We start from the raw sequence: 23,580 nt of genomic DNA, 5'->3' as shown, positions 1-23,580 counted from the left end.
TAGTTAATAGAGTCTAGACAGATGTACAGCTGCACTATAACTGATAGAACAAAAAAGGCTTTGAATCACTATAGCAGCGGTGTCAATATCCATTTTGGTAAAGTTACTCTTTTTACTATAGAAGCAAAGATGAACAGTATGTGCTACTTCTGTATGAAAACAGCTCACCCACTAATGGCTGCGCTGAAGTCACTGCAATTGTGGAAGCTTGTAACTGTGTAGCTTATAGAATAGCTACACAATGTACATTTCTAGTATTACGGGCAAGAATGAAAGACACATCTATAGGACTTGAGTGGTTTTGTGAGTACATCATATGTTTATCCATGTGCAATGGGAATTAAAAAACTGAACGCAGGAGAAACTGAAGTTCTATAAGGATGTGGCACTTAAGCATGTTTGAATGCACATCTTCTCAAACATTGTTAAAATCATGTATACTAATAGCAAGCTCCTTCACCAAGAGCCTAGCATTATATAACCAAAGCAGCACCCTCCCCACACGAGAGGGTGGTATTGACAGGTTGAAGAAGCCTAAGGCTTGCAGAAATAATTTTTTAAAACCCTTTGGGGGGGGCACCCCAATGAGGACTGAGTATGCTCAAAGGCACAGAATACTAGCTGACTGTTAGGAGGGGCCCCCAGAAACAAAGATTGGTGGGTGAAATGGAGTTGCTAGAAACCTGAACAGAAGCATTTAATGCTGCAACATTTTGTTGTAGGTTCCACATGTAGCATTTATTGCCACGTGGCTTTATCTGAACATTTTGGCTATTCCAGAAAAGACTGGGGCAAACATCCAAAAGAACTCAGCTATGCAAGCTTTTTGACAACGCAGTCTTCTTAATGACTGCATGATGTGTGTATGGAATGACTGTAAAATGATTTACTTCTGGCAGCTTCTCTATAAGAATGTGTAATGCATATTCCTATTAGGTTATGGAATGTGAGGTGGTTGAAGAGAGGGGACTGAAATATAAAGTGGAAATCAAGGTGAGAGTAAGTCTGTTGGAGATAGCTGGGGAAGGTGGAGAGAATAGAGTGATAAAGAAGGACCGGACAGGATGCTGGAAAGTATAAGAGTAGCCACAAAGAAAAAACTAATGGACAACATCACTGTCTCTTTGAATAACTTGACTGTCGATTTAATTCTATAAAAAAGCAGAGCTGAGGCTATAGTGGAGAAAAATGTGTTCATGATCAAACAGGTCATCTTATAACTTATAGAACAACAAGGAGCTCCACCTTCTAATGGAAAGTGGTGGGGGGATGTCTATAAGTTTGTAATATCGTGATTGAACTGAAAGAGTGAGCATTTTGTTTGCAAACTAAATTTGACCCTTTTGGCACTATGGGGCAATAAAACAGCAATTTTTTGTGAATTTTGACCCTTTTGGTGCTCCGTAGGCTACGGGCACCATTCTATTTTATTGTTTTTTTGTACCCATGGGGGAAGGGAGGTGGCTCACAGGAAAGCGAAAATGGCCCCCAAACCTCCCACAATTGCCCAACCCTATTATATTCCATTAAGCCTGAATAACTTAACTTCTAGTTTATTTTTATAGAAAAACAGGACTGAAACTATAGTGGAGAATATTTTGTATCAGCCCTGTCAATGATCACACAGGTCACCTCATAACTTACAGAGCAAGGACAAGTAGCTCCACTGTCATTTCTGTCTACAAGTTTGCAGTAGCTTGACTGAACTGGAAGAGTGAGGATTTTAATAGTATATATTAGTGCTGTGCTGAAAATTTATCCCAATTTTTTTTCAACCATTCTCATTCAGTTTGATAGAAGAGAAGTTGCTTCCAAAAAGACATTCAATGGTGAAGAAATTTCGGAGAAATTCTCATCAGTTGGGTTTGGGTTTCCTGGGCTTACCTGACCTGGGAGGTGGCCAAGAAGCAAGCACAAGTGTCCTGTTTTTCATTGTACAGCCATCTCTCTGGCCACCTGTAGCCTTCTCAGCTTCCTACACCTCAATTAAAGCCCAGTTTTAAGGCACCATGAGGTCATTCTTCCCTGGTTTTTCCAGATCAGGACATGCAGGCAGCCTGGGGAGGGGGGCTATCTGTGATTGGGTAAGCTCAAAAACACCACAGAAATAAATTATAAAAAATACTGAATGAGGCAGAGCAATGGAAGCCTCTTTCATGGGGGGACCATCAGGAACTTGGAGGACAGATTTTGTCAGGCAGAGCACTAACCCCACCTCATCCCTGGAGCTGCCCCCACCTGCACTGCAGTGGATGCAAACGGGGGGCCAGCCTGCCAAGACAGCTGATGCTGTTACAGCACAAAACCCTTACCAGAAAAGAAAGAAGCTTTGCTACAAGCCCTGCCGAAGGGGAGACCTACCTGGGAGAAACTGTTGAGAATTTCTCCTTCCCTTGGAGAAATGCAGTGAAATTGTCTCCCAAATTTCTCTGCCCATAAGTCAGGTGGAGAATTTCAAGAGGCCTTTTGTGCACAACTCTTGTATATAGGAAATGCAAGGTCGTCCCCCCCCCACACACAAATTGAGTCAAAGTGCTATGAAGAAACTAAGAATTCATGTGTGTAGAAAACATTTTTCTACAGCTGATGTATTGACTTAAGCATGTGAGCTCAACTTTGAGGAAGAAGTTTGCTTTGTGTTGCTTAGAAACAATTCTTAAGGGGGTGGCTCACAAGGCTATGAAATAAAGGCATAACTATTTCTGAGACCTCAAGGGAGAAGACTAACAAGAGAGATATTTTACAAGCCTAGTTCATGAGGGAAGTTCTTTCCTTAGCTGTAGGGAGTAACTTTTATTAACACCATTAGTAGATTACTAAGGAGGGGAAAAGGAGGGTATGTCCTGTTTGTCAGGGTGTGGTTTTTAGCACAGTCTTACAAAACAGCCAAAATCACGAGGAGGGAGTGATGCAGTTTGGACCATGTTGTGTGAGCTCTGCTCTTTGCTTCCTGGTATTCTCATGAAAACTTGCAAGTTGTTAAAGGGGTAACAAGTGAAAGCACTACTGTGTGAACCACGTCCATAGGAAGAGAACATTTACTATAGGAACTGCAACGGATGATGCAAACATCAGATGCTATATTATGAATGGCACCAGATACTTTGGCGGAGGAAGGGTGTTCCTATAATTTAATTATTAGGTGTGTTGAGAAATGATTATTTTAGAACTCTTCTTAAAGAACTAACAAAGTTCTGTGTCAAATTCTAGTATTCGGAGGAAGCAATCCTGTGGCCACTAGACACTGTTTAGAGGGCCATAGGATATGCTGTTTTCAGGGAACCGACTGCCCCCCCCGTCCATGCTGCCTCAGAGACAGTGCGGAGAACCCTGTCCTCCGCGCTGGGAAGAGGTGCGCGGAGCGACTGAAAAGGTGTGGGGAGAGTGGAGCTGCGTGTACGACACATCCAGTGTGCCGTCCAGCAGCCTCCTCTCCCAGTCAGCACCCCCGTGGCTAGACAGCCGAAAACTGCTGTCTAGCGGAAAATAGCAGAGCAGGAGAGGCGCGGAGGGAACGTTCCCCCCTGTGCCTCTCCTGCCGTGCTTTGGATAGGCGGTCACTTCCGAGTTCAGAGGCAGCCACCTATCTTGACAGGATTGCGCCCTTAATGTAGTGGCTAAGAGACACCTATGAATCAGGAAGTCCCCTGTTTGAATTTTGCCTATGCTGTGAACTCACAAGGTGGCCTTAGATAAACCAAACTCTCCCAGCCTCACTTCCCACATCTGTAATATGGGAGATTGAGGTAGTACCTCACCTTTTTGGCTCTGGCCCTGCTGACAGCTTGTGTCCTGTGACAGATTATCCCTGAGGGAATGAAGCCCTTGCCTCTGAAAAAAGGTTTCCCACCGCTGTACTAGACAAAGTATGTGAAGTGATTTAAACACTTAAAAGCACTATACAAAAGTGTTGTGGTTGTTGTTATTGCTGCTGGCACAATTTTGTGTAGCAAGTTCAAGCTTAAACGGACAGAACTTTTTAGTCCTTCGTATACTGTTTCTTTCAATATTTTAGAGATTATTAAAGGTAATGTTTTATAAGGATGATGTGTTTTAAAATTTGACCAGTTTGTATGTCTCAGGATTGTTATTACCTCTCTTCTAGAAGTTAATAAATATTGCATAACTTATATTTTGAACATCTTACAGTTATTCACCATAATATGCTTAAATATTCACAATCTTTACTAAAAGAAAGCAAAACAAGGGAAAAATATACAGTGCAATCCTGTAGATGTCTACTGAGACATAAGTGCCACTAACTTCAACACATTTCCAGATAAGTGTGTATAGAATTGCATCCATAAACGTGTAAGGAAGGCACTTAAACAGAAGTCTTGGAGGTGGGGAAAAAGGAGAGAAAAATATTAACACATCACCATTTATTACAGTTAATTTCTTCAGGTTTAGTTTATCTGCCTTCTCCTTAAGCATACCTTACCCATGAGAAGTGGACGGGTATAAAAGCACCCCACTGAATGTAGAATATATTTCATCAGAGTCTGTGTAGGCCAGCTTGCCCCCTGTAACTACAATGCTTACTTCAGCTCCAGCTTTGAGGTGAAGAACAAGATGAAAAGCCCCAGTTCCACCACAAGTCTGTTTCCCGTTTCTTGGTTTGTGATATTCAAGCAGCTCTCTTCTATAGCCAGCTGTGTGGAGCTGAGCAACACTTGCATTAGAAACAGACAACACAGCTTCTATGTATTGATCCCTCTCTGGAGTTAGCACAGCTGTGATCAGATAACGACCTTCATATGGGGATGTGAAGATACCTGCAACAAAGACACACCATTAATTAAAGCAAAAGTCCACTGTACAGTTGGCAGAAGTACAATTCCTACTGTTTTCTCATGATGATACAAGTGCAAGAGCAAATGAAGTGGGAAAAAGTAGAAGTCACTTAATTTGAAAATGTCACATTTTATTTGGCTTGACAAAGAAATGGAGTTCTTCACATAATACTCTCCTTAGAGTACAAATGAACTCATTCTCCCTTAGTTCCTGCACCTGATTATTGTACATTTTTATCCACTGATCAGATAGTGATATCATTTTAAGTCCCAAATGCATACAGAGGAATGTAATTATCTCTTCTGCTAGTTAGTCTACCACTGCTTCCTTTAGTTTCGCCACCTGAATTGAAAGCCTCCAGGGGACACACTGCTCTTTGAATGCCTATGCAATCTTGAGTAGGTCAGAAGACATGGACCTCACCAGTGGAGAAACACAACCCTAAGGAGTTTGAGATCTTGGTGTGTCCATCCATACCAACTTGGGTAGGAAGGGAATCTGGAAGCAAGCAAACCCATTAAGAATTATTTCCCAGTACTTTAGAACTATCCATAGAACACTTGTTTTCATTAATGCACATTCCTAGGTCATCCCAGAATATGGAATTAGGAGAATCTTGGTTGCAGCCTCCAGGATCTACAGGCACTCGGCTCACATATCATGTTTGCTCATTTGAATTCAGGAGTGTATGCAAATTGGAGCAATGTGTGAACCAGCCCCATGAGAACAAAATTTCTCTGTATGCTGCACAGATGTACTGCTTAGACTTCTTATACTTGGTGGACATTAACTGACTTAAATCAAGGCATATCTGATAACTTGCTTGTTGACTATTATATAAAACACAAGCAAACAGAGCAGAAAAATACCCACCTTGAATGAACTACACCAGTTAAAAGTTTGTACTACACTTTGATCATCATCTGTAAACCTCCTGAGCTGGCACTGTGTATTTGTACTGCAAGAATTGCCTATTAATATCACTAGTCACAACACAGGCAACTGAACAAAGAGAATGACTAAATGGAACCAGAGGAAGCGGAAAACTATTTTTCCCCCATAAGGGTTGCCAAATTATCAAAGTCTATTCCTATTTGCTACTGGTCTTTAACCTGGACAGTTGACTACTGGATACTTGTGGCATAGGTTCACCTTAAGATCCAATTCACATGTCCTGTTCAGACTGGAACAGCTGTGTTGCAACAGGCTGAGCTAGCTGTATGAATACTGACATCAAAAGCTGAGATCAAAACAGATAGGCATTTGATTCTCTGATCATAAGTATATGAGCAATGTTCAGTTTCCAGAGTTAAAGGTAACTCACAACAATTTGTTTCCACACATGACCATATTTCAGTGCATTTCTACACTTTGTAATGTTTTTAAATGTTCCTGACTGTTTTTAATTTTTTTATCTTGCTTTTATATTGTTATGTTAATGTAAACCACTTAGGGATTTTAATATATTAAGTGGTATAGCCATCTTGTAAATAAAATAAATACATAAAAGAAAAGCAGTAAAATCCATTGGTTGCAATACCCAAGTCAACTTGAGCGCTAACATAAATTATGTTGCACTATCGTAAGGGACCTCTAGTGTCAACTGGTGCGACAGGCTTTAATTTTCAAAATTAAAAGTGGATCCCAGGTTATAGTTAAAGGTGGGTTCTGGGTCTGAAAAGACTGGAGTGGTATTTTAATTAGTACAGCACCAAGCAGGTTCCAGATAAATACTAATTCCATAGATATTACCCAGGTTTCCCCTTGTCCCTTATATATACTTTTCCTACCTGTGTTAGGGTTATAATAATTTCCGTCATTTACAAGCACTTTGTTAAAGTGTACCACACCCACATTGTCAGGGAAAGGCTTCTGAGTGAGGCCAGCAGAGAAGGATACCAGTGAAGTAACAGATGCTCCTAGAATACAGAAGTTACCATACTTTAGACACATTTTGAGAAAAAAGATTAATATAGAATTAAAATTTATTTATCTGGTCTTTTATATATAAAGTTCTTTTTTTCTTAAATGAATACTTTAGCTAGAACAGAACAAATACATAGTTGCAGTCACACATTTCCACTAATGTCACCATTGTAAGATTGATTGAAGTTCCTCATCTATTTACACTTAACCTTTCCTTAGAAACCAAATGCTCAGTTACAAGATGGGGGATATGTGGCTCAACAACACTACAAGCGAGAAGGATCTTGGAATTGTTGTCGATCACAAGCTGAATATGAGCCAACAATGTGATGTGGCTGCAAAAAAGGCCAATGCTCTTTTGGGCTGCATTAATAGAAGCATAGCTTCCAAATCCCGGGAAGTACTAGTTCCCCTCTACTCAGCACTGGTTAGCCCTCATCTGGAGCATTGTGTCCAGTTCTGGGCACCACACTTTAAGAAGGATGCAGACAAGCTGGAGAGGGTTCAGGGGAGGGCAACAAAGATGATCAGGGGACTGGAAACAAAGCCCTATGAAGAGAGACTGAAAGAACTGGGCATGTTTAGCCTTGGGAAGAGAAGACTGAGGGGAGATATGATAGCACTCTTCAAGTCCTTGAAAGGTTGTCACAGAGAGGAAGGCCAGGATCTCTTCTCGATCATCCCAGAGTGCAGGACACGGAATAATGGGCTCAAGTTACAGGAAGCCAGATTCCAGCTGAACATCAGGAAAAACTTCCTGACTGTTAGAGCAATATGACAATGGAACCAATTACCTAGGGAGGAGGTGGGCTCTCCCACACTGGAGGCATTCAAGATGAGGCTGGACAGCCATCTGTCAGGGATGCTCTGACTTGGATTCCTGCACTGAGCAGGGGGTTGGACTCAATGGCCTTGTAGGCCCCTTCCAACCCTCCTATGATTCTATGAGTCCTACCACCTACAAAGTAGATTCCTACCCTATCACATTCAGCAGCCTGTGATGCAGAGATCACTGAGTCCCGTATGATAAACCATGGTTCAGCCCATTCTCTGAGTCAAGGAGCCTAGTGCTAAATCCATTTGGGGCAAATCAGTACATGAAGTTAATGTGGATGAGGGATTGAAAGACAATCCTGAACAAAGGCAAAATCCCATGGTAGGAAGGCAGGTCAGAAAGAGAAGCACTGAAAGATAAATGGACTGACCCAAAGCCATCTCTCACTGAGCAGGAATTTGGACATAAGCTCCCAGATCCAAAACTACAGGTTGGTTGGCATATTACAACCAGTGGTGGAAGCTGCTTGAAAGCATGTCACATGGCAGTGGTGTTCATCTTGCAAACCACTTGTGCAGAGCAGCAGCTCCTCATGCAGATTTTTTCAGGTAACGCTGTCTTTGTTCTACTGCAAAAGTGCATAAAATGACGTTTAAAAAATGGGTTGGATCCAGACTAAATTAGTTTCATTTAGATCTCATTGTAATCTATGTAAAAAGACAGTCATGACTCAAGTCCCATTTATTTCAATGGGCATTAATAGCAACTAGCTTAGTCTGGATTCAACCCAGTATGCCTATGTGAGCTATAAATTCATGCTTCAGAAGTCAATTGATGTCAAAAGATGACACCACCACCACCACCTTGCAGAGATGGCCTTCAGAGTTTTTAAGCCTTTGACCTTGGCCACTAGGGCCCAATGGAGACTGTGCCGGCCCAGTCTACAAATTATGGCCATCACATGGAGGCTACTTCAAAGTGCTCCATTTCATAACTGTTAAGTGAGTTGCAAAGCACAAGTTTACTATACACATTGGGTGCTTTTCACTGCAAACCTTACTTTTGGGACATTTGGGCTGGCACAATGAAAATCACCATTCCCTATAAATACATAAGCACAAAGTGAACAGTTGTTCCAATTCAGGTCAGGGTCATACATGTCCAGTTAGGCTTCCTGATGCATCTGCTAGAGAAGCACCTGCAGAGCAGATCTAGAAAAGCAGTAATTCCAGGAAGTTGTGGGGCTAGATTTAGCTAATTCTCCTTCCCACTGAGCTACTTTTCTAATAGGTCTCTCTCTGTATGTTTGCTCAGTGTAACTGTTCTACATACACCTTTGGTTACATTCAAGACTGGATTTTAAGGCTGCACACCTATACACACTTACCTGGAAGTAAGTTCCACTGAACTCAATGGGACTTACATCTAAGTAGCTATACAATGTGGCTGTACACATATGGGCTGACCAAATGGCCACCTCTCTGGTTCACTTTTGGTGTGACGATCTTGCCACCGTCCATGTCATCAACACCCTGTCTTCCAGAAACCATAAGGTTATGTCATTGGTAAGATCTTTTATGCTTCGTTGCCTGCAACGTAATATCTGGTTCTGTGCCCGGCATGTACCTGTCCTGGACAATACAATCGCCAATGCTCTGTCGCATAACCAGATCAACAGGTTCTGGGAGTTGGCCCCATGGGCTCATCCACTGCCAGACTCCATGCCCACTGCAATATGGGAGATTGGCGGACTGCAGCAGAGCACACCATGATGAACTCCATAGCTCCCAGTAATAAAGCCGCTTATAACAGAGCAGGTAGGGAGTTCCATGCCTTCCGGTATGACATGCAGTTGCAGCAATCATGGCCCATCCCAGTGGATCATCTCTTACAGTTCTGCATTTATTCTAGGAATAAGGGGCTTTTGGCCAAGTCCATAAGTGGGGGCCTGGCTGTGATGGCCTTTTGATCTAAGGCTAATGGCGTGATACCGCATCTGATTTCAGGCTACGGCACACCATCCAGGGCTGGGCCAGGACGTCACCTGTATCTGTGGACTCTAGATACCCCCTTTCTCCGGATACCCTTTTGGGTCTTCGTAGATTGTGGCTATCCATTTGTGCCTCCCACTATGAGGCAGTATTGTTCCACGCGGCTTCCTTAACGGCTTTCTTTGGGGCTCTTAGGATTTCCAAACTAGTCTGGGCATTCAAAAGTGATACTTCAGGTAGGGCCCTGAGATATTCAGACGTCCAGGCCTGTTCAGATATCATACTTCTTCGGATCAGGAGATCCAAGACTGACCAGTTCGGTAGGGGTGCAATGGTGTCCCACTGTCCTGCTCTAATGGAGGAATTATGCCCTGTCAGGGCATTAGCAGTTTTCTTGGAAATCAGGGGGTCTGTAGACAGCCCATTATTTTGTCACTCTGACAGTTCCCCGTTGACGAAATTTGGGGCCGTGACTAAATTAGCACTGAATGCTCTAGGCCTGGGCAAGTTCCAAGTTGGGATTTATTCCTTCTGGATTGGAGCCGCCTCAACAGCCGCATCTTTGGGCTTTTCACATGATCAAGTGAAGGTAGTGGGTAGATGGCACTTCAGGGCCTTCCGGACCTAGGTGCGGGGCTTGCCTCCCAATCCATGATACAACACCTCTTTTTCTTGTGATTACTGTTCTTATTCCCTTAGATCGATGGAATGGACGAGAACCAGTGCATGTGTTCATATGCGGGCACAGCATGGTGTTTTGGGCTGGTCGGAGGGCTTCCACGTCGGGCTGCGGATCCCAGCTTGGACTGTCCCAGCGTGCCCATGTTCAGTGGCTCGGTAGACACGGCATGTGGTGGGAGCGCCTCCGGCATGTGGTGGGAGCACCTCCTGGCTTGGTCAGTGTCCCCCTCAGGTTGGGGTGTGTTGCATCTTGGGGGGAATGACTTATGTTGGGTTAAAGTCAAGGACCTCATCATGCAGGCCTTGGCTGATTTTCAAGTTATCCAGCACAGTTGGACAGGGATAACTACTATTTGGTCCTGTTTACTTCCAAGAATTAATTGGAATGCTTGGAAGAAGGGAGCTATAGACATGGCTTGGCGGAAAGTTAACAGAGAAATAGCCATGGGGCTATACAAGCACAGTGATGAGATCATCACTCATCAGGAAATTACATGGACAAGGAGGGAGCTTTACAGACAGGATGGTGTTCACCTGTTTGATGCCGGAAAGGACATCTTTTTGTCGGATCTGCAAAGGGGCCTGCAGGAATTTCTTCTACGCAGGTGGGGGGAGTTTGACAGGCAATAGGCTCGTCACTCCCAGTGGCGGCTAGCACGGGCAAAGGGGAATGGGATTAGGGATGGTGTGCATTTAGAGGCAACTTTATGGTGACAGGTGACTCCTGAGGCCTCCCAAACAGGTTTCACGGCTCGGCAGGGGGATAAGAGTTGCCTGTGAGACGGACTCACCTCACTCACCCAGGTGCTTTGTGGCCTGGGAGGGGGTGACAGGGGAAGATCTACCTCCCCCAAATGTGGCAGTCCCAAGGGGCGTCAGTGCTGTCACACCACTCCTCGGGCTGTGAATGTTTTCGCCCATTACAATGCCAGCTAGCGGCTGGCACAGGCCAGTGCCCGTCCGAGGTTTCCCCCTTTGCAGATATTTCAATAAATGTGGCCCAATTTCAATCCAAGCACTTGACTCTGTCTCTTAATTACCCATCTCCGCTCTCAGGTTACCTCCACCATTTTATAGCACAATTGAACAAAGATCAATGGATATACTGGAAGACTATATATTTTAATATGTTCCTGATAAAGAATGAACTGAAAAGTTTATTATGCCTTGCTACGATAGCAAAGCATAATAATGAAGTTCACTGTTATTCAAATCTTAATATTATTTCAGACTCCTAAGTGGTGATGTTTTGGACACTGAATCCACAGATAACCTTACATGAACAAGCTGAATTTATCCTAGCATTAGCAACTGTGGGCTCTCTGCATATTTTACTTTAACAGTCACCTGCATAGAGAGAGGTCTGGAAAATGTCAACCATCAGTTGGCTGAAGAGCTTTATATTCTATTTAGCTTGGTCCTTCTGTGCTTAGCCTTGAATGGGGATAATAACTATCCTAGATGCAGATCTTTGGAACTCTGTGCATGTCATTATGCAAAATCTGTACAGATCCAAAGATGCTGGTATTCAGTAGTATGTTGAGAAGGAGTTTGTATTTCACTCATGATACATCTTGTTTCCCCAGCCATCGTACTGACATATGCCCATTTTTAGCATTGGCCTGTGCATTACTGCTTGGATAATTGAGCAAAGAGAATATTGCAAGCTTTCCTTTATTAAGAGATGGGAAACAACAAGCAGGCATTTAAAAATTCTTCCTCTGCTTGCTTCTGTTCTGCTTGAAATCTGGTAGTAAGTCAGTTTCAGATTCTGAAAGTATGTTATAAAAGAAATATTTCCTTAATAAGACTTCTAGAAATAACAGCCATCTGAAATAGCAATTATGGCATAAATTCATTGCTTCAATAAATACCAGTAAGCAAGTTATGGGAATTAGCATTGAGATATTCTGAGCAACAACTGGATTACCTTCTGTGGTTGTAGATGGAGGTCGTGGTGGTTTTGGATAACCTACAAAACAAAAGGAATATGTATGGAAAACATACTTTAAACATTACAGTCTTATAATGCTTTCCCCCTTCCTTATCAAATGGGCTTCATCTCACTACCAGTGCACTACTACTGCAGCCCTCAAACACTATCTGGACTGGTCCTTTTGAAGTCAGTGACACCACTCTAGGTTAAGTGGTTGGTTTATTACCGCTATCTAAACTGAACTTAGAGAACTATGCCTGGAGTGTTCCCATTCTCTTCCTTCCAGAGTGGAGAAAATTGGTTCCTGCTGTCTGTACCATGTCAGAGACAAGCAGCAATCCACCAGATAATAACTACTCATCTCTTTACACCTCTTGTTCTGTCTAAACAAAATATGGGAGAGTGAACTGTTAGAAGAATCTTAGAATCAGGGGCAGGGGGTGTGAGAGAGTCTTGTGGGCATTAGATTCTCCCAGGCTGAACGTTTTCCTTAAGGGGCCAGATAATAATATCAGATGCCACAAACCCACACCATGAAGGCTATTTGTATTCAGTATTAACCACTACAAAGCCACTGAGGTTGTTCAGACAATCAGTGGGGGAAACAATGCCGCGTCGCGGGGTTGCTGTGTCATCCAAATCCAGCACAAAGTGCAGCTATGGTGACTTCTCACTCACCCTACCCCATGGCATAGGTAATTAGGGTAATCGTGCTCGTGCAACCGACATGCATGGGAGAAACAACTGATGCTATGTTGTTTGCCCTTCTGAATGTCCGAACCCAGGCACTGACTTACAATGCAGTTGTTCCCTTGTGGGTTCCATACTAAACCATGGAAGACTGGATGGATAACTAGATAGATAATTTCTTTGGTGGTACTAAGGCCTACATTCAATTCTGAAATTATCAGGACTTAAACCCTCAATGGGCCAGATCACACGATCACAACAAGCCAACATGACTCTGTGATTTGCAGAAACACCACCCAGCCATGACTTATCATGTTGTCCGAACCCAGGCAGCATGGCTTGTTGGAGGGTTAAACTACCCTTCAGTAACCTCACAATAGCCCATGGGTTATTGGAGGGCTGTTTAACTCTCCAACAAGCCATGCTACCCAGGTTTGGATGACATGAGAAGCCACATCTGGGAGGGTAATTAGGCAAATGGAGCCTGGCATGCACCATGACTCCCAACAAGCCACTGTGGCTTATTTTGAGTGTGAAAACTGTTTTCAATATCAGGACAGAGCTCATGGTTTTGAGAATATGTAGAGTGCGTTTCATTTACTGTTGGGTAACTATAACTAGCCTCCCACATAAGAGACACAGGGACAGCCCTCCTCTACTTCAGGTGGATTTCAGCTCCAGAACCTTATTTTAATGGTAATGCTCAGCAACGGTAATGCTCAGTTATGGTAATGCTCAGCAATACAACTGTGACACAAGTTCCACTCACACTAAGTTCATGTTTGATGCCCCTTCTTATAAGGCACTACAATGATCACGCCCTCTAGTGAACTCAGGCGGTTAAGTGTTGACAGGAATGTATTGAAAACAGGGCCACTGGGAAACAAGCACGTTTGGGGGACCCTGAGTTTTGCATTAGTATCAAAACGGAACCCGCCCAACACTATTTACAAGCCCTGAGGGGCAAACCCCTGCCCGTCTGCCCCCCACAAAAAAACAGCCTAAAGGGGACTGAGCATGTTCAGTAGCTGTGGAGTCATGAAATGCTGGAAAACAGCAGAGGGAGAGAGTAGAATGGCTTGTGAAGAATGGAATGGCCAGTTGTTTGCAACCCTGAATAGGAGCACTCCTACTAGAAGGTGAGGATACACTTCAACATTATGTCGCAGGTCTCATTTGTTAAAATCATGACGAGGGAAGTATTTATACGCATTTCTGTTTTTCAGATCAGATGTAGGTGTGGTTTTCTCCCTGTATAATTTTAGTCACAGGCTGACATAATCCACTGGTACCTATTCTGGAAATCCATGTTGGGACGGACCCAGCAGTCACTTTTTTACATAGAACATCTAATCACTAGATTCCAACTGATACGAAGACATGCAGGTTTTGGTAATGACTGGAAAGAACACATCATCCAGAACAAACTTTGAATTTGCTTACCTGGTGCTCCAGCATACCCTTCAGAAATAAGCATGTTATTCTGGCCGTCTTGGCCATCTATACTTTTTGGCTGCCTTCTTCCTGACATTAAAACAGCACCAGGAGGACCTGCTTGTCCAGTTTCCATAAATATCCCACTTGATCCAGGCAAGGAAGGTGCACCTGGTCTTGATCCTGGTAACGATGGCTGTGGAAGAATTCTGGAATCTGGCGGCTGAAGAGGAATTCCTTGTAATGGCGGTTGTATGATTACTTGTGGATGTGATGGCTGTAAAGGTACTCTTAGTTCTGGAATCTGTAGTGGTGCTCTTGGTTGTGATGGTTGCATACAGTCTCCTGGTTGTGGTTGTGGCGGAGTCCTTGGCTGTGATGGTGCTGGAAGTGTTCCAGGCTGAGATGGTTGCAATGGTTTTCTTGGATCTGATGATGGCAGGGGGGCCTTTCGTTGTGGTTTCCTTGGTGATGGCACTGATGGCTTTTCAGCTAAAGGTTTGTAGAGAAAGAGAAGTTCTCCAGTCAGATACATTAGTTAATTTGAGTTAAATAACATATTTATGAAGCAACTCAGAAATTAAACCAATGAAACAGAACTGAGGCTTTTATGGCACCATCACCCTGCCTTATTCACAGAATTTTATGGGAGCTCCAGATGTTGTCACCTTCCACGCATAGCCCTTCTGTGTTTTCTCACAGCTTCTTCCATCTCTTTCCTTACTGTGGAAAACCCATGAATTTCCCAAGGGATAAAGGATCCCTCCTGAACGGTTAGCTCTACAAGCCCTCTGTCTAGAAGCACGCTGAAGGGCCAATTACATGTGTCTGTTTTAAAAACAGAAAGACTCCACCAAGCAACGAATCACAACAACAAAGCAGTCCTGAATCCTCAAAACACCATGGATCAGTATTTGCTAGTGAAATTTTCACTGAAATAATCCTTATTAGTGTTTATTGAACTGACAAATCAGATAACTATTTTAAAGCTCTTTCAGTGTTAGAAAAAAGTACAAAAAGTTCAGTTAGCTTCATTTATAAAAATGGGACTTGGCTGTGAATTGAACTAGGAAATCATCACCTGTATGTAAGTTGAGGGTGTAAGTTGAGGGTATCTACAGTTATTCATTGGGGGAAAAGCAAGCTAGGAGTAGAGTTCAGGCATAAAGCTAGTATACTGTAAAAACATAAAAATTTAAATTGAGCTTTTGCCCTCAGTAGCTACAACAATCGCCTAAGCTGTGCACTGTGTCATGAAGTGGAATAAAGATCTCTATACCCAATCCTATAATCTGTTAATTAACAGGACGACACTTTAAGTAGGGTGGCCATTTAGGCATTGCAAAACGAGCAAAGCATCACCACAGGACACAGATTTGCATAAAATGTGCATGTGCTAATTTGCACGCACACTTGGAAATAATTATAATTCAAACAGAAATATGATACATCTCACTATAGTGAGGAAGGCCTTGCTCAGTCTCCTGTCCAGGTGCTACCTGTTGATGGGCACCTTCACGGCCCCTGCTGCTCTTCCTTGTTGTAGCTCTTTATCTTTAAAGCAGACTTGGACTGGACAGCCCTTCCAACAGAGGACTGTCCTCTGGGAAGTATAACACATGACCACCCTATTTTCAAGGTTCACAAATGACTGTATATACTAATACACCATTTCCCTTCAATCCCCTCCTGACACTCACACATGGTAATTATTACATTGTTTTTAGCCCAGTTAAGAAATCCTGCAATCTTTATGTCTCCACATTTTAAGTAGATATCAGCAGAGTCCTTTCGTTTTGTAGCAGTTTCACCCTATGTCCTACACATACCTACTCAAAAGAAATGCCCATTGAGTTCAATGGGACTTACTCCCAACTAAGTGGGTATAGGGCTGCAGCCCCAGTTTCTTATACAACCTCATTTTGCAGCACGGAATTAAGGACCGACTTCTCTCAGTTTAGCATTTCTTTTCTTTTCGGCATTCAACTTGTCTAATCATAGACTTCTCACTGTTGGATGTATTCACAGATTTGTATGTGTGGTAGGCCTATACAAATATCAAAAGCAGCTACCATTAGAAAAACAGACGGTGATCCAGATTCCTATAAGATGCCTGCTGCTGGCTATGAAAGATGGCGCTTTCAGTGAGAACACGGTGTTTCCCTTTCCATTGCCAGCAATGGGGAAGTCCTGCTTGGGTACACAGGGCTGAATGTGCTAGATGATCACAGTCAAATAATACATCGAGAGTGCTCAATGGAATGTATAAAGCATTGTAGGTCTATGAATAGTAATATTTTGCCATTTTAATCACATCCTGGACTGGACATTTGTTGTTGTTTTTTTTACAAAACTGTGGTGGATTTTTGTTAAGCCACTGAAGTGATGAAGGGCAATTATTAGCATTGATTGCTTATACCAGTGTTACAATCCAGAAAGCACCTTCAGATTTCATAAATGTGTATGTATACAATAACTTGTGAACCCTGAAAGTAGGATGGCCATGTATCCTACTTTACAGAGGACAGTCCTCTTTTTGAAGATGTCCTCCATTTGAAGGGCTGTTCAGTCCAAGATTTTTAACTGCAAAGATGTTCAAGTTGTTCAGAGTTGTGATATCCATTTCCTAACTGAGACAGTATCATACCAGCCAACTAAGCACAATTAGCAGCCACTCCTATAGTAGCTACATCTAGAATATATAATTGCTACAGATAGTGATAAAAGTCTACTACGCCAGTCACTACATTTGGAGAACACCGGAAAAGTAATTCTTAGCTTTGGTTCTCTGTTTGCCTCATGGAAATAACCATCAACTTCAGACTTACTTGTGAGGATGAATGAGGAAAAGGATTATGCAGATGTTTACAAAAAAGCAAGCCTGAAGAGCCTGAGTGATGAAGCATCTCAGTCCCACTAACAAAGCCTCGAAGTAAAAAGAAATCTTTTAACACACATATGAGTTAAGCACCCATACGAGTTTAGTAACCTGGCGAGGAGATCGGGGCAGTTGACTCTTCCCCGCCTTCTCCTAAAAAATAACTATACATAAATAACTATACATAAATTCCCCACCTTCTTCTAGTAAATAACTTAGCTTTCCAGGTAAACAAGCCCAATAATAACAATTTAAAAAACAGTTATGAAGGTAGAAAGCCAGGAAGGTATGGGAGGAATTATTCAGTATATTAGACTGCGTACCACATGTATGACTATCTGCAAACTGGACAAGTTGTGGGTGTGTGCTTGGTGTAATGACCTCCTGGCTCGCAGGGAACAAGTTTGTTCTCTTGAAGCCAAGGTTGCCGACTTGGAGAAGTTGAGAGAGGCAGTAAGATTGGTGAACAAGATCTCTGGGGACCTAATAATGGTTTCCCAATCCCTCGGGGACAGCTCCTCTGTTGTCACGGAGAATAGGATTCTCAGGGAAAGAGGGTGCTATTCTGAGAAAGAGGGAAATGATCCCCTAGAAGGGACTCAGTCGTCAGATGACAAACAAATATCCTCTCACGCCGAGGATGAACTTTCCCATCATAGTGTTTCAATGATAGGAGAACCTAGACCTTGTAGAATTTTCATTCTATACTTCTCTGAAAGGTATAACATCTATCCAATGAATGCACCTGGCTATCCTAAGTGTCTTGGCTCTCCAGCCCACAGTCATCTTCCCCCTTCTGCTAACAGCCTCTCCAGTTTCTAGGAGCTATATGAACTTTGCCACTAGTCTCACCTTTTACCTTCACCTTCTTTACTCCATGCCTGCATCAAGCAGTGTTTCTTCATTCCTCCCTCTGCCTAATCAGTCGGCTTCATTCTGTCACCCTGGCTACCTAGCTAGCATCTTTTGCTGCACACTTGCTCTCCCTCCCACCTAATCTTCTTGACTGTTATTTATTTATAGCATATATCAACTTAATCTAATAACATCTCTAAGCAGATTACGCACAGATATACAGCTTTTCTTGTCCAGCTTTTGCAAGAAGTTCTCCCCTGCTGCTTTTCTCTTGGTGGTGCTCCGTGACTCAAAGTAACCCTTGCTAACGGGAAAATAGCTGTGAAGAAATGATTTGGGGGAGAAGAGGAAAAAGTTCAGCACTCCCAACTACCTGTGTCCCATAGGAAATTGTCATTACCAGAGATATAACACGCTGCCTTTTATACCCTTAACTTCCCTAACTCTTAAGACATCTGTCACACAGTTTACCTACCTTGCCTACACAGTTCATCCTATGCCTAGAGCTAGTGTAAATTTATCATACCAAATTGACCACTCATTTCCCTCCTGTCTATAGCTGAATTTTTACAAACATTCCACATTTCTTTTTGCATTATTTCAGAATGTTTGTGAGCATTATGAGAAATCACATAAGCTTGTCCAACAAGTACAAATCAATTCCCTTAGCAGGTTACAATGTGAATTTTGGGGGACTGGATCCAGACTTAATCAAAGTCCCACTGATTTCAGCGGGTCTACTCTAAGTATGACTAAGTTTGTATCCAACTGTTATTGTTTAGCTGTTTAAATGCAACTGAAATATTTTTGAGCCTCTTTTTATTAAAAGTCAAGTGTAATTTACTTCATCAGCTAGCCTGCAGATTTGTTTAAATCAAACAGATTCTTTTCAGAATACAAAGGTGACAGAGAACCACAGCATTCCCACAAAAGCCCAGAGTATTACTCCAGATATATTAATAATGCCAAGTAAACCAAGTTAATATATAAATTAAAATAGACTTTAAAATTGCTACATATCCAGTACTGTCTTGTCAACTAATGTCTGGATGAGCTGCTATGAACACAAAAATATTCACAGACATATTAACTACTGAGAAGCAAGAGTCATGCACAGAATGTTGACAGCCAAGAACGCAAGGGTTTTCCACTCAGACACAGATGCTGAAGCAAACGTGCTGCATTAATTATGAGGGCCACGCACATTTACCAATAATGCCCTTTCCCTTTAAATGCAAATGCACAGGCATAACCCTTTCCTAGTCTCTATTCAGATGCATTTTTACAAAGAAAAGACACAAACACACACATTTCTACTTGATTGTATTTGTAACAGAGTGCAAGACACCTTGTAAAAAGTAACTGGTGCCACTGTTCCATTGTTAATGTATGTGCCACCAAAGCAAGCCACTTTTCACTTGATACTTTGAACTTTGATACAGATACTGAAATACAAAATAAATATGCATTGTGTCATTTGTGAATGGTACCTGTTTGGGGCACCGATTTGGTTTCCCTATTCTAAGAGTTCTCTTGAAGGAACCCAATCCTACTTTCTAAGGTTAATATTCAGTATTCCCAGGTGTGTTGCTGGGGCTGCCCTTAATCTGGAGGCTGGGCTGAACTCCCTAAAATGCTTGGCATGGACTTATTCTATCCATTTTTGGCTCTGCTGCAGTTTCATGCTTATTTCTAATTCCCTGGCATCCTAGGTATTGTCAGACTCTTTTGAATCTCCTTGGATGAAAGCTGTGGTGCAAAAAGTGACCTCAGTAGGTTTATCACCCCGTCTGTTATCTCTGCACCTAGAAAGTGCCAGATCAGTTGTTAAACAGAGACTAGCGGACATAGATTATCAGGAGATCCAAGGAGCTGCTTGATAGACCCAATAACTGAAGGGAACATGGTCCCCAAGCCTCCCCTGTGAAGATAAAATGCCCTATCTATGATGGTTAACTATTCCTAAATTTAGGAAGGCATTCTCCTTGGCTAGGTTTAATGTTCTCCCCTTCAAACTATTAGAGGGCAGATTTAATAAAACCCCAATGAATAACAGATGCTGCCCCTGTAACAACATTGAAGTGGAGTCCATCTTGCATGTTCTATTTCATTGTAGCTTTTATCAAGAGGCCAGAAAAGACCTAATATATCCCATCACACAGTTTTTCCCTGGTCACTCTTTTGAGTCTCTTATGGTTATTTTCCTCCGGGGTTACCAACAAGACAATTATTGAGCAAGTGGCTAAATTCCTGAACCTGGTTATCCTCATTAGACCACCTATGATTGTTTGATTATGCCCCTTGTGGAGACAAATTTACTGTACAGTCTTTACAGATTTTGTATCCCTCCATTTTACTAATCTGTATTTTATTAATGTGTATATTCAATATGATGTAATAATGGTATGTTGACTGTAAACAAAGATTGATTTATTGTGAATAGTGCACTGCATGGAAATAAGTGTTTTTCACTGCAAAATATATGGAAATGATGACTGGACAAGGAATGGGTTTCCATGTAATCTGCCAAGAAAAGCAGCAATTAAAACAGCCATTTGGCATTCACAACTGATGCAAGGCCTTATGTATTTCATACTAGGGTATTTGTGTCTGAGAACAAAAGGTCAAGTTTGGCCTCCCTCAGTGTAGCTGCTGGAAAGGAAACTGAAGACTGGTTCAACTAGGAGAAAACTTCAACCAGAGCCCAGGCTAAGAAGGAGCTGTGTGCTGTTGGGAGGTAGGAAGAAGGGTAAGAAAAGCAAGGAGACATAGGGTGCTGGGAAAGAGGGATGTGAGCCAGGAAGCTGAAGGGGGCTGAATTACTGCTCTGAAATAACAGCTAAATCGTATGTGCTACTTTTATATAATGCTGCGGGTCCTAAGTGCTTTTATATTTTTCATTATGTTACCTACTTAAGCTTTCTGAAAGTTTCCATCACTGGACACATAGAGTTAATTTATGCATCTAACTCTTTTAAAGGTCTTTCCGGGGGGGCACGGTGAGAAAGCCCAACCAAACAAGGAAAGATCTAGAAGGAATCACAAGTTTCATTGTTCCAATGGAGCAAAGAATTATGAGCCAGCTTGCCTGATCTGTAATGCTTGGCGTAGCATGTGAAATAGAAGAAAATATGCAGAAATAACTCTCTTTAGAAGAGGCTACCACTGAGTCAGGCAACAGGGAAAGCCAGAGAGACAGCAAGCATGACATCTGTGTGCTAATACTTTGCAGTAACTGCTGTTTTGACCTTTTGGGCCTCTGATATAACACTGGTTTATTTATATCATAAACTGCTGATTTGAAAGGCATAGAGAATAATGACAAAGGAGTCACCATTTAGATAAAGCATACGTTAGTTATCCAGACAGCAAGGGCAAAATTCATCCCAGGTGTCACTCCACTGTAGTTAACTCAGTAAATTACAAGGGCACATTCAGAACAGTCTCCTTCTAGCTCTGTGTTGGATAGATTGTAAAACAGACACATTTCTCCACAGCCTGTGAAACAGCTGGAAAGACAAACAGTACTTAGATCACTGTTGCACTTGAAAATAGAATATCCCCTGGGTACCATTTTTTTCAGCAGTATTCGTGGTGCTTTGTTTACTATTGCCAACAAATGATGACACGGCAGGAGGCAATATGCCAAGTAATGTCATTCTCTGCTTGTTGGTCAGATGCCAGCTTATGAGATGAGGTTTAAGGCTTCATTTCCTGACTAGGACCATTTCTACTAATATAAATAGATATGCCAAGTACAAATAAAATGAATTTCAAACTTGTCAAGTTTTTTTTATCCTTTATGTGAAGGATAAAACAATGGCAGGGGGATAAAAAATTATAAGAGCTAGTGAGTCACCAATTCCATTTATACAGAATATCATAGAATCATAGGGTTGGAAGGGGCCTACAAGACCATCGAGTCCAACGCACTGCTCAATGCAGGAAGCCTGATTCCCAGGCGGTCTCCCATCCAAGGACTAACCAGGGCTGACCCTGCTTAGCTTCTGAGATCATTCGAGATCAGGTGCATATCAAAGATCCACGATTTGCTCTTGCAACTGTAAAATTAAAACCTTCACACTATCAATCTGGATGTAAAATCTCATTAAATCATCGATAAACGTAATGAAACAGATTAAGTAAAAACAAAAGATCTTAGTGCTGTGAAATTCTACAATTGAACTTTTAAAGAAGCTGGCATAAGAATATGCGAATGCCCATGCACCTAAATTATTTCTAGCGAGTGTAATAGATTATTCTGTTGCAAAACATAGCAAAGCATCTGCCATATTTTGCAACAGAATAGTCTCTTACATGCACTAGTAACAACTGAGGTGTGTGTGCGACCACATATCCTTGTCCCACTATACCAGCTTCTTTTAAAGTTCTAATTGACTAGAAATTCACAGTATGACCTTTTGCTCCTAATTAAATGTTCTGTTTCACTGGTTTCATGAGAGGTTAAAGCTTGATTCATACATAGTGGGGATGCTAGCAACTCTAGGAACATGACTCAAACCTGTAGGAAATCAAACCAAGTTTAATTTGATCCTTCATCAAAGTTCACAGCCCATGCACTTCCCAGCCTTACTGGTGAATTCAGCCAAGGCTTCAGAGTTTAAGGGAAGCTATAGCTGCAGTAGGATCCTAGATTTAGGCTCTCCTTGGCTCCTATGCATTCCTATTTGCAAAGGAAATGCTGAGATGGATTAATGCTTGCCTGTCCTTCCTTATCTGTAGGGCCATGTATAAAAGACGATGTGATTCAGGAGAATGCTGCCATTCCTTTCATCCTTTCCCTTCACCACACTGCACATGAATCTCCATGCTGCTTTATAAGTAAGGCATGATTGGAAACTACGAACACACCTTTATTCTGTTGTGGATCCCTGCCACTTATTACTTCTATTCTTTTACCTGTTTAAGGTGGCTGCCTTGCGCCTTTTGGCTGAAAACCCTTGGACTGAGGTGTAGGCAGAAGAAGGTGTTTAGTCCTAGCACACAGCTGCTCATTAGGAGCGGGCTCTGTCATTATAGTGTTGTTGGAGCATGTTCATAATGTGCCGAGTCCTCTTGCTGTGTCCAAGAAAAGCAAGCATCCCACTACCTTTAATGGAAGTGTGGAGTAAGTAAGGACCAAATAAGGATTTGACCCATCGTTTATACAGTCTACATAACAATATTCATTAACCCATTGGCATACATTTGGACTGAGTCATTTAAAATGTCCTTGGCTCCATGCTTTTAAAGTAAAACTGTTTTAAAGTAAAAACTGAAGCCAAAGGTAGAACATTCTTGGCTACAAATTAGCACACCTTTATCATGTTTAAATGTCTAACTGGGGTATATTACATAACAGGGGTTTGTTTGATTATTCATATGATATCCTACCATAGTCCCACACTTAGAAGACGATTATGACTAGAATCTTCCAAACTGAAGTGGCATCATTTAAGTAATACAATATGTAGGAAAACTGATGCATGAAGTTAAAACCAGCCTTTATAAGATCATAGAATCATAGAATAGTAGGGTTGGAAGGGGCCTATAAGACCATCGAGTCCAACCCCCTGCTCAATGCAGGAATCTAAGTCAGAGCATCCCTGATAGATGGCTG

General features: G+C 42.1%; 1 protein-coding gene and 1 pseudogene across 2 annotated transcripts in view; one reads left to right on the top strand and one right to left on the bottom strand.

The window, feature by feature from the left end:
* Nucleotides 1-1,407: 1,407 nt before the first annotated feature.
* Nucleotides 1,408-23,580, bottom strand: part of EMILIN2 (elastin microfibril interfacer 2) — a 53,629-nt gene continuing 31,456 nt past the window's right edge. For both annotated transcript variants that reach the window (XM_084849787.1, XM_084849788.1), the window contains 4 exons: nucleotides 14,237-14,719; nucleotides 12,098-12,139; nucleotides 6,585-6,713; nucleotides 1,408-4,775 (listed from right to left, as the gene is read on the bottom strand). In XM_084849787.1, the coding sequence (XP_084705913.1) occupies nucleotides 4,438-4,775; nucleotides 6,585-6,713; nucleotides 12,098-12,139; nucleotides 14,237-14,719 (992 nt within the window). In that variant the 3' untranslated portion in view covers nucleotides 1,408-4,437. The remainder of the gene's footprint in view (nucleotides 4,776-6,584; nucleotides 6,714-12,097; nucleotides 12,140-14,236; nucleotides 14,720-23,580) is intronic.
* Nucleotides 8,965-10,896, top strand: LOC146347075 (uncharacterized; annotated as a pseudogene).

The sequence above is a fragment of the Heloderma suspectum genome, chromosome 4, assembly GCF_057233095.1.
Source record: "Heloderma suspectum isolate Gila_16-S chromosome 4, 16-S_ref, whole genome shotgun sequence".
NCBI lineage: Eukaryota > Metazoa > Chordata > Lepidosauria > Squamata > Helodermatidae > Heloderma > Heloderma suspectum.
The sequence above is the reverse complement of the archived record's forward strand: the minus strand, read 5'-3'. Positions and strand labels throughout refer to the sequence as shown.